The sequence below is a fragment of the Vanessa atalanta genome, chromosome 4 (genome assembly GCF_905147765.1).
Source record: "Vanessa atalanta chromosome 4, ilVanAtal1.2, whole genome shotgun sequence".
NCBI classification, from domain to species: domain Eukaryota; kingdom Metazoa; phylum Arthropoda; class Insecta; order Lepidoptera; family Nymphalidae; genus Vanessa; species Vanessa atalanta.
Window position 1 is genome coordinate 5,252,929 of NC_061874.1, and position 16,598 is coordinate 5,269,526.

The 16,598-nt window shown below is 31.7% G+C and overlaps 1 protein-coding gene across 9 annotated transcripts in view; it reads left to right on the forward strand.

Annotated features, from left to right (window-relative positions):
- LOC125077872 (probable phospholipid-transporting ATPase IA) overlaps positions 1-16,598 on the forward strand; it is an 86,630-nt gene that overhangs the window by 4,308 nt on the left and 65,724 nt on the right. For all 9 annotated transcript variants that reach the window (XM_047689967.1, XM_047689969.1, XM_047689977.1 and 6 more), the window contains exon 2: positions 266-379. In XM_047689967.1, coding sequence (XP_047545923.1) covers positions 266-379 — 114 coding nt within the window. The remainder of the gene's footprint in view (positions 1-265; positions 380-16,598) is intronic.

Below are 16,598 nucleotides of genomic sequence, written 5' to 3' on the forward strand. Positions count from 1 at the left end.
GTATTATTCAAACATTAATAAATAAGGATCTAATAAATCATGTTGTATACATTTATATTCAAGTAGTTCATTTTATATATGTGCATATTGGGAAAAAAGTACTGTGATATTCAGCGGTTCTTTAAATAACATACATATTAGGTTCTTATAATGAACATTTCAAACAAGTTATCTCAAGTTAACTTTATCTTCAATAAAATTTATTAAGACTAATATTTTAATGTGGCATTTACATATCATAAAATTACTTACTTGGTACTTTCAGATGGGGAGAGTCAACGAAAACCGGTGTATAGACTGGTGTACATGTATTGTACGCGATTCATTCAGTACTTATGGCGGTTGTACCGACTTTATACTCGACCTTGGGACCTTTTAGGTAAGATTTATATTTTCTAAACACATACAATACAAACACATACACACATGCACATACAATAGTAAATTGTATTCTACTTAAGCAGCGAAAACCGTTATGGACATTAAAATATTTTTATTTACATTATTATACATTAAGAAAAATTTAAATAGTTTATATACCTACCCAACTTACTACATGGCAATTTTTCGCCCGGAGGATGGAAATATTGATTCCATATCCCTATGGCTCATTCCCATGAGCATTCTTATCGTCGTTTCAGGTGGTCCTGATATTTAAACTAATTATTTTTAATGTTGATTTATATACGAGTATACTTATTGAGGTTCTGAATGTAATTAATTCTTATGTAAATAAATGTTTTAGTACTTTATAAATTTTCATATTTCGAACAAATACAAACCATATTTATGTCATCTATGTAAATTTAGCCCTTTCAGTAGACATTCAGTCTTATTATAGTTACAAGGTTAAAACCTTTACGAACAAATGTTACCTTCGATATAATCGATGTTAATATAAGAATTATGAAAGCAGGTCGAATGTTACAGCGGGATAATTTATTGACTATATATTTAAACAGATGAGTTGAGCACAGTGATGTTAATTGACCAACAAGGTACGTAGACCTTATCCAAAGAGCGCTAGCCTAAATCACGCTTCGAAAAAAAAAGATTTTTTTTTTTTCTAACACTATTTTTTTTTCAAATTTTGACAGCTCAATAGATTGAAATCAAGATAAACAATGATCTTTTCTTTGATTAGTTGTCTTTTTCATTCATAAGATTCTGTTTATCACGTAGAATTATCCTAACTTTTATTATTAATGCAAAAGTTAATTTGGGTATTTGTTTGTTCCGTTTTCACGTTTCAATAACTCAACCGATCATCATGAATTTTTACACAGACATCGTCATAGTTTTCAGAAAAGAGTATTGGATACCTAACATCTACACCGTTCATAATTATAATGTTAGGAACAAAAATAAACTTTAAGCTTTAACAAAACCATGATCCTGAAAATCTTAACACACATTCAGAATTAAAGTAAACCAAATAGTTTTAAACAATAAAATATTGTTGTAAACAAAACAATCACATAATTTCACGATCGTGTTATGCGGTTAGTTTCGAATTGATTCTGACCGAATAGCCCTACACGAACCTTACAATTCATTGTAAATGTAATTTTAACCATATCATTAAAAATAAGCACAATACTTAAGAGCTCGCCCTGTTTCATTAGTCAAAATAAAACACAAGTATTTTTGTTTACTACCCAATTGTCGTTTGACGTGACTTGCTTTCGAGGGTGTGTTATTAAAATGAGTACAGAATATGTGTTCATCAGTGACATGTTTTATAAGCTATATTTAATTATGACGTTTTTTAACCAAGTGTGCAGTATAGAGTTGTATGTAAATAATAACTTAGATATGTGGGTTAGGGTTCTCACATCTTTCTAGGTGAGTACGTCGTAAAAGGGATAAAAAAATAGACGGATGATCTATAGAAAATGGGATTGTTATACATAACATCGTCCTCTTTTTTATTCTCTTTATTTATGCCTCTAACGACCCAACTATGACTGAAAAGGAAGGTGGTGGTCATTAAAAAAATATAGAATAATGTAACTTGTATACAGCTATAATTAAAAGGGCTCTCTATAAGTTGGACTGTTTGAAGACTGTTTGAAAATCGAATTAAAGTCGTGTAAAATAGTAAAGTAAATGACTTTTTTAGTAGTGTGGAGGGGAATAAGTGTTAAGACAGTGACAGCAATAGAAACAATTATTATAGTTATGGATTTTTTTTTTTAAATATTATTCATAGCTATTGAATAGCGTACTCAGACATGAGACAGGATGCGGTGTAGGTATGCAAGATTAAAAAAATATCGATTTTTATGGTGTGGATTAATAGTCGGTTAAGGTGGTCCATTATCCTTTTGAGTTAAGCTTATGATTGTGCTGCGTTTTATTGTTGCCAGTAAAACGGTGATTTCTCTTTTTTATTATTATTTATTTAAAATAGAAAGGCTTGAATACTTCTAAATGGGCTGTTATAGTTGGCGCTCAACCCCTCATATATTTTGTTTAAAGAAGATATTTTTGTCATTTTCTCATGAAACATAACAAGAAATACTTGCATGGTATATAATTTTTTAATATGAAATAGGTCAGACAGATAATGGGTGGGCCTGATGGTTAGTAATCACCACAGCCCATAGACATTTTCACTGTAAGGAATACTAATCATTCCTTATCGACACCAGACTTTAGAACTAAGATGAAACTAAGATGTTATGTCTCTTGTGGCTGTAGGTAGACTGGCTCACTTACCTTTCACTGAATGGCGGTGTGACGGTAGAATATTTAATAAGTGGGTAAGGAACTGACGCCTATTACTTTTGTTTGGAGAAACCGATTGTGCGTTTCTTCCACGTAATGTGGGGATATATGGGACTCGTCGGTGCCCAGGGCGACTAGTACACCGGAATACTTACTAGAAAACCAGCGGTACCCTCTCCTTATCTTCGGCGGACACCACGGGATCACCTTCGCATGCTACAGTGTCAGAGGAACTGACGTTTAGTCTCTCCGCCTACAACCATGAATATATATATTCGGAAAAACTTTCTTAATGATCTTATTTACTAAAAACTAAGCGCATATATACTTTTTGATGCAAACAATGAAATGCAAAATACACAACTTTCTAATATCATTCTCTGGGGAGGAGCAGACGGATGGTTAAGTTTGTACAAAGAGAACGTATTCCTTTAGCCGGGTTTAAACTCGGTATAAACATTTCTTAAAACAAATAATAAATACCCGTCTCAGTGTCCTGGGAGCGATATTAGAGTATGCAGAGCACATAGTTTACATCAACGCTCGATAGATGGCTTTTTTAAATCGCGAAGTAATATAAATTGTGTCTACAACAGTAAAATGCAGCCAGTTGAAGATTTGTTTACGAAACAAATACTTTACGCTTTTAGAGGCTAAATATGTAATAAATGAATTCCATCTGGGAAGGCGGCACATGTTAGAAAAGCAAAGGTATGTCTTGCTACTTTTATAATCTCATATAGATATCAGATTGTAGAAATAGTAATTGTTTCAATGCCTGATAGTTTATGAAATTCATAATTTTTCTTTAATTTTTTTATGTATTTGGTTTTGAATTATTTTAAATAACATTTTATTGGTAGCACTTGCGTATTTTAACTTACACTATTATCAATGTAAATAAATTTAAGCAGCAGTTTTATGATGATATTAACGACTCCTGAGCCGATTTCGAGCGCGGTGACCATCGTAGCCTAGTATGTATTAAAATATATGCGTAAATACAGGTAAAAATGTCATAAAGCACTTTATTGGCTCGACCCCAGATTGAACCTAGGACCTAGGTATTAGCAGATTTATTAGCTAGCTACTAAGTCAGCTAATCGCTCAAAAGAAGCAGTAATCATAACGCGAACTCATAAATCTTTTAGTACATTTCGCGTTAATTTAACACGAATAGCACGCAAGCAGGGCGTTGTTATGGGATTAAACCGGACAATTAATTACTTGCAAAACTCGCACTTTATTCCATGTCTAGAGGTCAACTTTAGAATTTTAATGGTGTCATAAAAATCTAATTTTTATTAATACCTACTTTTTTCCTTTACTAATAATATGTATTCAAAGTAAAAGTACTTGTATTAATTTTTATGTTATAATTAAATAGTATGATGTCATTATATGATTGCCATATTGAAAAACCTCTTTGCGAGCTTCAAAAACGTATTAACGAATTGTACTTAGTTATTCGTGGATTTTTTAATCTAGTTTATGAAAAAGAAATGAAAATGTAAAATGTTCTATGACCATTATAGAATTTAAGACACCATTTTCCATAATTCAATAACCAGTGTCGTATATATATCTCATATGTATATACATATGTATCTCATACAACCACTCAATTATGATGACTAAATATTTGGAACTTACCGAAGCTTCTCTAGGTATACTTGGACACAGAAGTGTTTTTTTTGTAAAAAAATTAATTTACCTAAAGTGAATAAGTCAATCTACTGGCTCGAAATAAAATTTAGTGGCCTTTTGGAATGCCTCATAAAAATGCCAGCCCCAAATTGGGCGCCAACAACCTTGATATTTACTGACATTTAAGAAAATCGGAAGTGATAGAACAATCAGTGAAAGTTTTATATAACTTTGTTATGGAGTAAGTATGTTGGCTCTTAAAAGCATTTTTGATTCGTTATTTAACATAATTTTATTATACGTGAAGCGACCACCGGTTCGGAATGTGTATTCCACCGAGAAGGACCGGCATGAAACTCACTTGTTAAGAGTTATTTTTCCGACTCGTAATTCAGTTTATAGTTGGAATGAATAACGATTACATGTCTGTGTGGCCATATTTAACGAGTATATTGGCATACCTAGACACAATATACATATTAATGTAAGCTAACCCTTAATTATATCTAGATTATAACCCTTAATTATATTTATGATTCCTATATCGCCGAAATTATGTATTATAAAATAGCTGTTTAATAAATGATTATGAATTATTTTACACTATAAAATAATATTGTAATTTACTCAATTTAATGTGAACAGAAGAAAACTTACAGAAAGCTTTTAATGTCGTTTGATAAATAAATCTGTTATATATAAACTTTTTAGTCTTATATATTAAAGACTACGACTTAAATTGAACACCATATATATATATATATATGTTTTGACGTATAAATTGTTTCTTATAATACACATTTCAGTGGTATATCAATAAAGAACGAATACATTAGTCACCTTTCCAGTTGTTATTTACCCTTTAATAAAGTGATGGTGAAAATTTGTGGCGAACATGGCGGAAATAGGTAGCCCGCACCTATTTCCGGACCAACCCATCGCTCGGTACAAACTATACCTAGCGTTGGATATTATACAATGTATACATATATTTAACTTTTAAATCAGGCGAGTATAACATTAATATGGAAATTTGGAAACAAAAAATAAAGTATCATTTTTTATATAGAATTATATATTTCGTTATCTCTCTTTTTCACAATTAGCTTAAACATAGATATATAATTTAGTACCAATGGTTATAGCTATACATATGACGTCACAATGCAACATATGCCTCTGACTGACAGTTGACGATTCATGACATTTCGTCATTTGAAAGGGCTTAGCTTCGAAATAATCTGTGCCTTCATGGCATAAATAAAAACCACAAAAAAAAGTGTTTAGCTTTACGTTAGCTAGTATGGCACAACCTTTAAATCGATTCCGAATATTATTAAAAAAATTAAGCCTCAACATATTGTGTTGCGCAACTATTTAACTACTATTAAACATTAGTAGACAATAAGTTAAAAAATATATCTTTCAAATAACATTGTCTAATACAGTTACGGCATATAAAAAGGAGCAAGATATTCAAATCATATGAAAACATTGTTATTTATTTTCTTATTGTGTATGTGTTTTCTAATTGCTAACTGTCTCGGACTCGGTGTGTCGTATTTATGTTTGATCCAGCGACAAACATAGCTACGAACCCCTTTACTGTAACCCTGACTATTTACTTGCGTGACAACCCGTATCTGTACACTGCCATGAGTTCTTCCACTCGGACCTTTCACGGCGGATCACGGAGAAGTGTAGTTGCTGGTCATCACACAGTACCGTCTCCTCAAGACTGTATATATATATATATTAAGTTACACTACATCCACGGGCTCACAATTATCTTCCTCGTGTTTTATCGAGGCTATCAGGTAGCCGTAGCGGACGGCTAAGTCGCATTTTTAAGGGCTGACACTCATGGCGTCCACGCTTATCGTGTTCCCCGTGTGTTGTATCGTTACCCGTAATGATAATTATAATTTGTAAATTGTATACTTTAAGTGCAAATATAATTATTTAAATAACTAGTCTGTTAGAGATCATCTTTTTTAATCATAAAAATGCTAACAAATATTGATGTTATTGCTTCCGTTTGAACTACAAGGACCATAACCGATAACCGCTCATTATTCTGCCAGTCGTATATCGATTATTAATTTCCGAATCGAAGGACAACACGAAAATGTCACAACATTAGCGCATAGACAAGCTTTCAATTATAACACGTATTTCTGAAGAATTATGGAACATAATTGCACAACTCGAGGCATATACTAATGTTTATTATTTCCCCCTTTTACTAATACTCCTTAAACTTGATAGTACTTATGTCATATATACATGACTTAACAAAACAAAGTCGAATATAGAATAAAGTTCAAAGGTGTTATTTCAAATGTTAATATTTAATTTGATAGTAACATATTTTATTTTTGAAATTGGTTTTAAAAAAATATGCGGTTGAAATCCATGAAAGAGAAGGATTACTCAGAAAAATATGCAGGTGTCCGACAGGAGATCATAAGGGCTTCTATGGTAAGTCATATATGGAATACAATTTAGAATTATCTTATCCTGTTCCTTCAAAATGATGAGTGACCCCTTGACATTGGCACTGTAAGAAATGTTAACCAACTATTACATCGTCTGCTGGTCGCATCGACGATGTAATGTTCTGTCCCTTGTACTCAAACTCAAACTCAAACTCAAATTCCTTTATTCAATATAGAAGTATTACACTTTCTTATTGATTGTCAAGTTAAACACTACCACCGGTTCGGAAAAGAAAACACCCTGACCTGAGAAGAACCGGCGAAAGAAACTCAGCGGGACTTTTTTTTTTTTTTTACGTCAAATTAATTATATACATAATTATATATGAGTAGAAACAGCCAGGAGGCGATCGTTTCATTCCCAAGGTGTGCTATCAAACATAAACTCACTAATTGTATAGTAACCTTTCGCACACAAGCGTTCCTTAACAATTTTTTTAAATTTCGCAACAGAAGCATTTTGAACGCTTTCTGGGATCCTGTTGTAGAAGCGTATACATTGCCCCACAAAAGAGTTACTGACTCTATGCAGTCGAGTAACAGGAGTAACAAGATTGTGTTTGTTCCTTGTACCAACGTTATGAGAATCACATTTTCTCATAAAAACATTAATATTTTTCCGTACATACAAAACATTACAGAATATATATTGAGAAGCAACAGTCAATATCTTAATTTCTTTAAATTTATACCTCAAAGATTCCTTGGCTCCCAGGTTATAGATTGCGCGAATAGCCCTCTTCTGCAGCACAAATATAGTATGGATAGCGGCTGCGTTACCCCAAAGCATAATACCGTACGACATTATACTGTGAAAGTAACTGAAATAAACTAGGCGAGCCGTATCAACATCGGTAAATAATCTAATTTTTTTGACCGCAAATGCCGCAGAACTCAGTCTACCCTACTACTAGGCCAAGAAATTCAGTTGTTTCAACTGGATCAAATGTACCTTTAACTATCCTTGCTTTATTAATTATTATTATTTTTTATTTTATTCTGTATTTGAAGTTATTTACTCCTTTCAGAGTTTAACAGTCTGAGACTACGCCACTCTCCGACATTAACCACCTCTAGGCACTTAGAGCCCCTAATGAACCCGGAAGTCAAAGCTAGCACTGGAAACGCCCAGGTAATGAAGGAAAACTCGATATCCGTACCCGGAATGTCTTTGGTCCGATAGGAAAAACCTTGGATTCATGAATTTTCACAACGCCATACAAACCAACAACCATCAGACACAAATTCACATATATAAGTACCACAGTTACTCCACAATATGGAATTTAAAACAAAGCAACGAAATAAACCTAAATATAAAATATGTCAACTGTGGAACAACTATTTTCACATTTCAATTAACGCAGACTGCACACTCGCCGACTTTTTTAAAGATACTCACTGAATAATGTGTAGCGTGTCAGAACTATGCTAGTTTCATTGTTTCAGAGTTATCTAAGCCTCAGGCTTTGAAAAAACAGTACACGAAAAATGTAACGCATTGCGATGCAGAAACGAATTTATTACAAGCTTTTTATTCGTGTGGGGTTCAATTCATGATTGCTTACAAATAAGCAATGGTTTTTATTAATGTAGCGGTACCTAAAATTGGTACTGCTTAGCCATAATAAGGGAACAACATTAACAGCCTGTAAATTTTCCAATGCTGGGCTCCCCTCCCTTTGAGGAGATGGTTTGGAGCATATTCCACCACGCTGCTCCAATGCGGGTTGGCGGAATACACATGTGGCAGAATTTCGTTGAAATTAGACACATGCAGGTTTCCTCACGATGTTTTCCTTCACCGCCGAGCACGAGATGAATTATAAACACAAATTAAACACATGAAATTTCAGTGATGTTTGCTTGGTTAGAAAGAATCTTAGCACTCGTTCTAACCACTGAGCCATCTCGGCTCCTAATAAAATGAGGGAAGCTATAACATATCTAATATATAGGCTAATGACAATAGCAGAGGTCACATTTTCACACATACAATCTTAATGTTATCTTAATTATTTAATATTAAATCAGTTATGATCACCTGACTACGCTGTAGCTCACATATTTCCTCTTTTGTAAACTAACTGAAATTTATCGCTCCGACTAGTAATAACATAGAGCGTAAGATTAAATAAATAATTTATTACAACAAAATTAAAACTACTTTATTGTGTCGATATATTTTTGTTCTTAAACACTTATGCCTTGGATACATAAATTAAAAATATCAAAATAATATAAGAAAATTTTATTAATTATTATTATTGTAATATTATATCTTAGAAGAGACAAATACAGTGACCTAAAAACTATATTGATTAATAATATAAATAATCTTTACCGAAATCAACTTTTGAATTTTCTTTAGAAAATCATTCAACAAAAATATTCATAATAATGCTACATTTATTAAATAAAACAACTGTTTATTCGAATCACGCTTCGAGCAAATCTAAGTTGTCCTACTAGAGGCAAGACTGGCACAAAATGATCGCCTTCGAAGGAGCGCAGCTTAACAACAATCTCACCCTGAAAGGTAAAACCTGTAAACTTATTTAACACATTCAAGACCCAACTATTCAAAAACAATGAATATTTTATTTTATATCATGTATTTTTAAGACTTTTTATGTAAGAAATTTAGCTTTCTGCTGTCCTTATCTCGATAAACTTTGACTATAGTTTCTCACACTCCTCCGTCTGCGTAATATGCTTAAAAAAGAGTTAACGCTACGTCTGACAAGATAATAGATAGAAAGTGTATGAGAATCGTGCTAGAATCGTATTTGCGATAGCGGATGCTGAACATGCAAATTACAATCAACATGTTTGAACTATCCCAGTATCTCATAAAAGATTATTCACTCCTAAGCAAGTCACTACGACGTTTAGTTTTCAGTACCTCATTTAACGTAAGTATTGAGAACTAAACAGAACGACAATTGTAATATATATTTTTTTTATATTTTTAAGTTATTACTATTCTCATGTAAGTGACGTTCTTTGTGTCTTTATGAGAATAAAACGTTCGTAAGCAGTATAATTATTCAAGGATAAAGGATATAAAGTGCGTATTATCGTAAAACATTTCAACGCTTCACAAATAAGATGAAAAGTGAGTACTTACTGGTACTCCAGCTTCAAGTTTAACATAATCTTGTAAAATCACGATTCAAGGTGCTTGTAAGATCGTACTTGGGTAAAGTATATATTGATTTTGATATCGGGTGTGAAGGCGTGAATCTAATGATTACAAAATAATCTATTATGTTAATTCAGATTTGGTGGCCGTTAAGTTGTGATTGCAACAAAATGTTATATTGGTCCCAAGAGCAACAGGGGTGGCAAATATTTGCAATCGATGTTACGTAATAGTCCGTCGGGTATCGTAACAAATTTGTATGTTTTTTTAAAAAAAATGAAGAAGATGAGTTAAAAGCAGTTCGAATTCCTTGTTTTAAATACCAAAACTTTAACTCGGCAGAAATAGATTAACGGAACGCTAACGTTTTAATGGTTTGATCAATCTCTGTCCATTGAATCATATATTAGAGCTCATACTTCTTAAATCTGATTTCAGTGTGTAGGTATTTCTAATTCTTTGGTCTAATAATTAGGATATAAAAAAGATTACGAGATCTTGGTTTCAAAAAACGAGTCGGGCCAATAAGGAGATTGTAATCGAAAAATTCTCAAAGTGCATTCAGAGATGGTGTCAGTGAAATATGTTGTCTAAGGCCTGAGTGACATTGTCCACATACTACACTATAAAGTTAAATATAAAACTACCAACTACCAATTTTGGATATATTTCTAAATAATATAATATCAAATGTGTCCATTGTTCACCACCAGGAGTTTCTTAGTATCTTGCCCACGTTATATTTGCGTCTTGTCCCGCCACTGTATCGTGACTCGTAAAAAGCACGCCAAAGCCATTGGTCCTGGACCTAAACTCTTTCGCTCGTGTCAGATTTCCTATCGGATTATTATAGAATTAAGATAGAGACACTCGTGTTAGCCACACAATTTTGCACTATAATATGTCCAGCAATAGTCAGTCTGCGTTGAGATCGGTCAGTGGAACATGTTGGTTGGTGGAATATATCAAATCGTTACAAAGTAATGAAAATGTCTATGCCTTTGTCTCGTTGACTTTGATTAGTTTCTATTATAATACTTCATCGCTTTGATTACGACAATAGTCAGAAGCGAATTCACTACTTTCATTAACAGTCCCTCTTGAAGCTTTATTGGAAATTTAATGGTCGACCTTCAACTGTACAAACGTGCAGTCAGCCTTGAGATTAATGACGTCACTGCTATATAAACATAATATACATATTGCCGAACTTGTACAAACAATTATAGCTGACGTTACGTAGCTAATGGAAATTTTGGTAATAAGATCTACTCCATCCAGCAAAAGCAGTTCTAAAGAAAAAGGCGTCAGGCAGGCGACAGGCCATAAAAGTTTGCCAAATATTTTTCATAATATTGTGTTATTAAAGGATAAAGGCAAATGTATAATATATATTTAATACATAAAATGTAAAAGACAGTGTCGTCACTAAATCAACGCACAGCTCAAAATATAATATAGTACACTGACTTAAAATTTGAGGTAACCCTCGTTTTAAATTGTAAAATGCTATTCGTTAGCTTGCTAATAATAATGTTCTGGATATAACCGTGAAATCATTGCTACCCAGAACTTATTCACGCAGACTTAATAGCTTTTGAATAATAGAATTGTTAGAATCGGAATATATTAAAATCTCTGACATTAATATGTGACATTATTTCCATGGAACTCATCACGTTTCCAATTATATATGGAAATCAATATTGCTATAACTTATATAGTATTGCAGATAAATCAATAGCGTTCAACTTTCATTTGCATTTATACTTGTAACTTGTACGTTCCGAGACACGGTATTATGTATTCATATAAACATCGATAGTTGCTTGTTTTACATATGTATTGCTGAATAAACTGATTACTGATAGTGTCCTGTAAATTAACGGTGAACGTACGTAGGTACCTATATGTATGTTTATCAGATCTGTCATGAAATTATTGTTTAAAATAAGTCTATTCAACTTTAAATGTATATTAAATTGTATATTTATATAAATCAATGATCGCTCAGTGATAGTAAAATTATTGATTATTTCAGCGAAACATATATTCATTTGTATGTTTTTTACATATATATTTTTATACTATTATATCTTTTTTTTATTGGCAACATTATAGCTCGTTAATTAGTTATTAAAAAAGAAATAACTCGGTAGGTTAATATTGTAGAAAATAGAAGTTTCTCTATTTATAATTATGTTCACTTTAAAAATATTTTTAAGTTTTTGTTTATATTTATAAATAACTTTTATGAGTGACATTTATATAACTTTTGATTACTTATGGAACACATAACAGAAAAACATCATATATTACGAAATCATGCAAGAATTATGTTATGAACGTTGCGGTTCATTAGGTCCTATTGTCTAAGATATCATAACATCAATAAAAGGCTCACTTATAGTAAGGCTCCTTACAGTTTATATTGTAATATTTAAGCTGGGTCCATTTAATAAAAGACATCTAGTGCTGAGTTAATACACTGAATTTGTATTTATCTTTTTGACGCAACTAAAATAAGAAAGGAACACGAGCTTCGATGTATGTACATCTGTATGTGTTATATATCCATCATTATAAGCGACATTTTGAAGACTTTTCATTATGCTATACATAATCATAATCTTTACATAATTTAAAACATAGACTATTACCGCTGTCTGTACATTTAGATCCTTAAAGCAAGGCAACGGACTGTAAGTGGTTTACATTAATGAACATAGTGATTAAAATGGAGATTTATTTGTATTATATAAGCGTATTATAGTAAAGAAAAGCCGAGATTTTCGACTTCTTCTTTCTTCATACGTTTTCCATAAAAACCCAAGATTTTTTTTTCTTATGTTTGTTCTTTAATCAAGTTCATGTTGTATATAGACCGTTATTATACCCTTATGAAGTCTATATACTAAAGTAAAAGATTTAATATGAGATTATGAGTTAGGTAATGAAAAACCTTTTAAATTGTATTCAATTCTATAAAATGCAGTTGATAAAGTTATAAGCCAATTCTCGAGTATTCCCAGTAGCGTCGCGTAGCGTGATGAAACAAGGGAAAGAAACACGCATCTTTGTAGAGACGTGTTTGTGGCCCTTAGAACAACGACGCTCGAAATAGAAACTCTTTAAAATAGATACTATACTGATGTCATACTTACTGGTAGGGCTTTGTGCAAGCCCGTCTAGGTACCACTCACTCATTGTAGTGTTTGAAGGGTGAGTGAGTATATCTACAGGCATAAAGGACATGACGTCTTAGTAGCCAAGGTTGGCGTAGCCTTGGCTATATAAGGAATAGATAATATTCCATATACCGCAAAATTCTTTGGGCGGTTGTAACTATTTACTATCAGGTGGCCCATTTGCCAGCCAGACTAAATTTCATACTTACAAAGGTTGTACATTTCTCTTTCTTTCTACATTTGCTTATTTTGAAGAACTGTTTTTTGTATATGCAATTTTTAAATTATACTTTATATTTATATTATAGTAATATTATACTGGTTTAATTATATAATCTATAGACAATCGTATGAGTTATAAACCCCACGTACGCCATTTCTGTTGGTGACACAATCTAAGTTGTGATCTATATTTTTCTGGGACATGTGTAGCAATTAAATTCACACACATACAAAGACTATAATTATGAATTATACGTAAAATTCAATGGTGTTAGGGTGAACGGCTACCTCTTCTGAGTAATTTCCCCTGACATATCAAATTACACATATATTTTATTTTAATTCCTACTGATAACACGTATGTGTTCATTCTTTTCACAGCCAATACGCCACTAACCTTGGGATTCGACGTGTTATATCTCTTGTGCCTGTATTTATAGTGGGTCACTTACCATTCAAACTAGAAAAGAACAGTATTAAGTATTACTGATTGCTGGTAAAATATACGACGAGTGGTTGATACCTACCTAGACGTGCTTATACAAAGATCTAACACCAAGCGATAGTAGCATCATTATACCTAATAACACTTTACGTCAGTTTATGTATAAAACCATCTAAGCGTTTTGCTACGAGAGTTGCTTTAATAGAAGAACTTTCGAAGTACAAACTCTTCCACTTGCGGTAATACAATACGATGTCGTGTGCAACATAAATATTATATATTTAACGATTATAAAGATATCACAGATAATAAATGAACTCCTGTCCGACTTACGAATCACGTCTGCCTAATTATGCTTTAAAAAACAAAACAAAACGCACGAAAAACCTTCATCTTCAAATAACAAAGTGACGCGATGCAAATTATTACAAAGTCGTTTAATCATTACAAAATAACAATTACAACTAATTAATTAATCTGAATCCTATAAAACTAGAATATCGGAATGATTAATACCGTGACAATAATTCATGTAATCCCAGGTGTATATTGTCTGAGCTTATCTGTTTCCCTCAGTCGAAGCCGGCGACGCGACGCCGCCCCACGTGTCCCACAACAACCGACGTAAAGCCCGCGACTAAACTTAACACGCTACTCGTGTGAACACTCGTGATCGTAAGTTAAACAAACCAGTGAATATTAATAAAAACATAACACATTTATAGCTAAACATAAATTGAGTTTCAAAATATTCTTACTTTAAACAATTTGTTACTATAAATAATAAAAACGAAATAGTATGTGAATATTATAGGAAAACACCTAAAATACCTCGTTAGATATTTTAAGTTTTGTTAATGTTACATTTGAAATTAATCAATCATCTATTTATCAATTTTAGTACTAAAATATATCGTGTACATATTAAAAATAAATATTAATATAATATTAACTTACAATTGACGATAAATGAACGATGTCGATTAAATACTTATGTTACTAAGTATAGACTAATCCTTATAAAATTAATTAATTGGCGCGAACATTCTATTACTTTTAAATCCGGCTGGCAAAGATTCAGCAATTCCCTATTTGCTCACTTTCACTTACACATAAGTTTTTAATTGAATTACGTTGTTCTATATAAAATATTAAACATTATTATTAAATGAAGTTAAGTAAATAAGAGAGCTCATAAACAGCTCAGTGCTGGCCAAAAGCCTGTCCTCTTAAAGAAGTTTGGACTTTATTCCAACACACAATTTGATATATGAAATATAAACAAATTACCCAGATGAATATTAGGCCGAATATGAACCTAAAATCTGTGTTTAACCATAGGGCCATGGCGGCTCTTTAAGTCTCGGGTTTTAAATTTAAACTTATGGTCATAATCTTTAATAACACATACCTCCATACATTTATACCTAACTGAGTCACTTAAATATTGTTGTGTTAATTAAAAAAGAAAATTAAATTAAAAAAAAAGGTATTCTAGTAAAGATTTATTTAGTATTATTATAAATACTAAAAAGATGTGGATCAACTGATGCAAAACGTTAATTATTATTTTAGATAAATATAGATGCTAGTCTGATTTTGTATTATATTAAATGAATTGATAAAATTCTTTAAGGTTTTCAAATCACGTGCAAAGTTCTTGTCTTAAAGCATATATAAATTTTATAGAAATCTTGTAATATATAGACATAAACCTAATGATACTATAATATATAAAAATATAATATAATATTTACGAATAGAAAATCATATTTAATACTAATTATTATCACATTAAATAAAATTTTATCAGAGCATTTGTTTTCATTTTAACGCGAAACTAATTCGTTAATAGTACTTACATTAAATTCAAAATGTCAAATACTTTTAGGTTTACCAATTAATAATTTTAATGACATATTAAGATCATTTTAATTAATGAGGCATTCTCAATAAATGATTACGTAGATGATAAAAAATTGTGGAGCTAATATTCATTGTTTTTCGTGCAGAATAAGTAATAATTATATAATTGTAGGTATTTAATAAATAATCCACGTTTGACTGTCGGAAAAGAGTAACTAGGTTTTCATTCCGGTTCTTCTCAGTAGAATTTATATTTTGAGCAGGTGGTAGTTTTAGATTTAACGTAAAATTACAACAGTCCTACTTCAAATTAATAGTTCTATTAATAAATTAATAGTTCTATTCCCACTTGAATAAAGTAGGTATATTTTGATTTGGTTTTAGACAGTAGTCGATCTTACATCAGTCTGTAAATGTTTTGTTGTAATTTATGTCATCTTTATATATATATAATTCTTTGGTAGGTCACTGAGCTCTTCCTAAAAGACTGAATCGGATTTGATGATTTTCGTTCGTATTTGAATGATATTGGATGGACTGATAGCATAGTACACAGCTATGATCGGGCTACGGACACAAAAATCACCTGTACGAAGTCGGGACGGGCAGCTTCCTTTCTTAATGTCAACACAATATTAGTGTACACCTATAACATACCTTTGAAATTTATATCAATTGAACCCTATATAAAATGTGTGCTATGTATAAAATGCTCAAAAAGTGTGCGACAAATTTTGTTACGTACTAACGTTCTACAACTATACATAGCTTTTACTACTTTGACTATGAAAGACAGACTAACAATTTGTCCATTAGGAAAGGTTCGGTTTTTCTCTTTGTGATTCGATATATTAAAT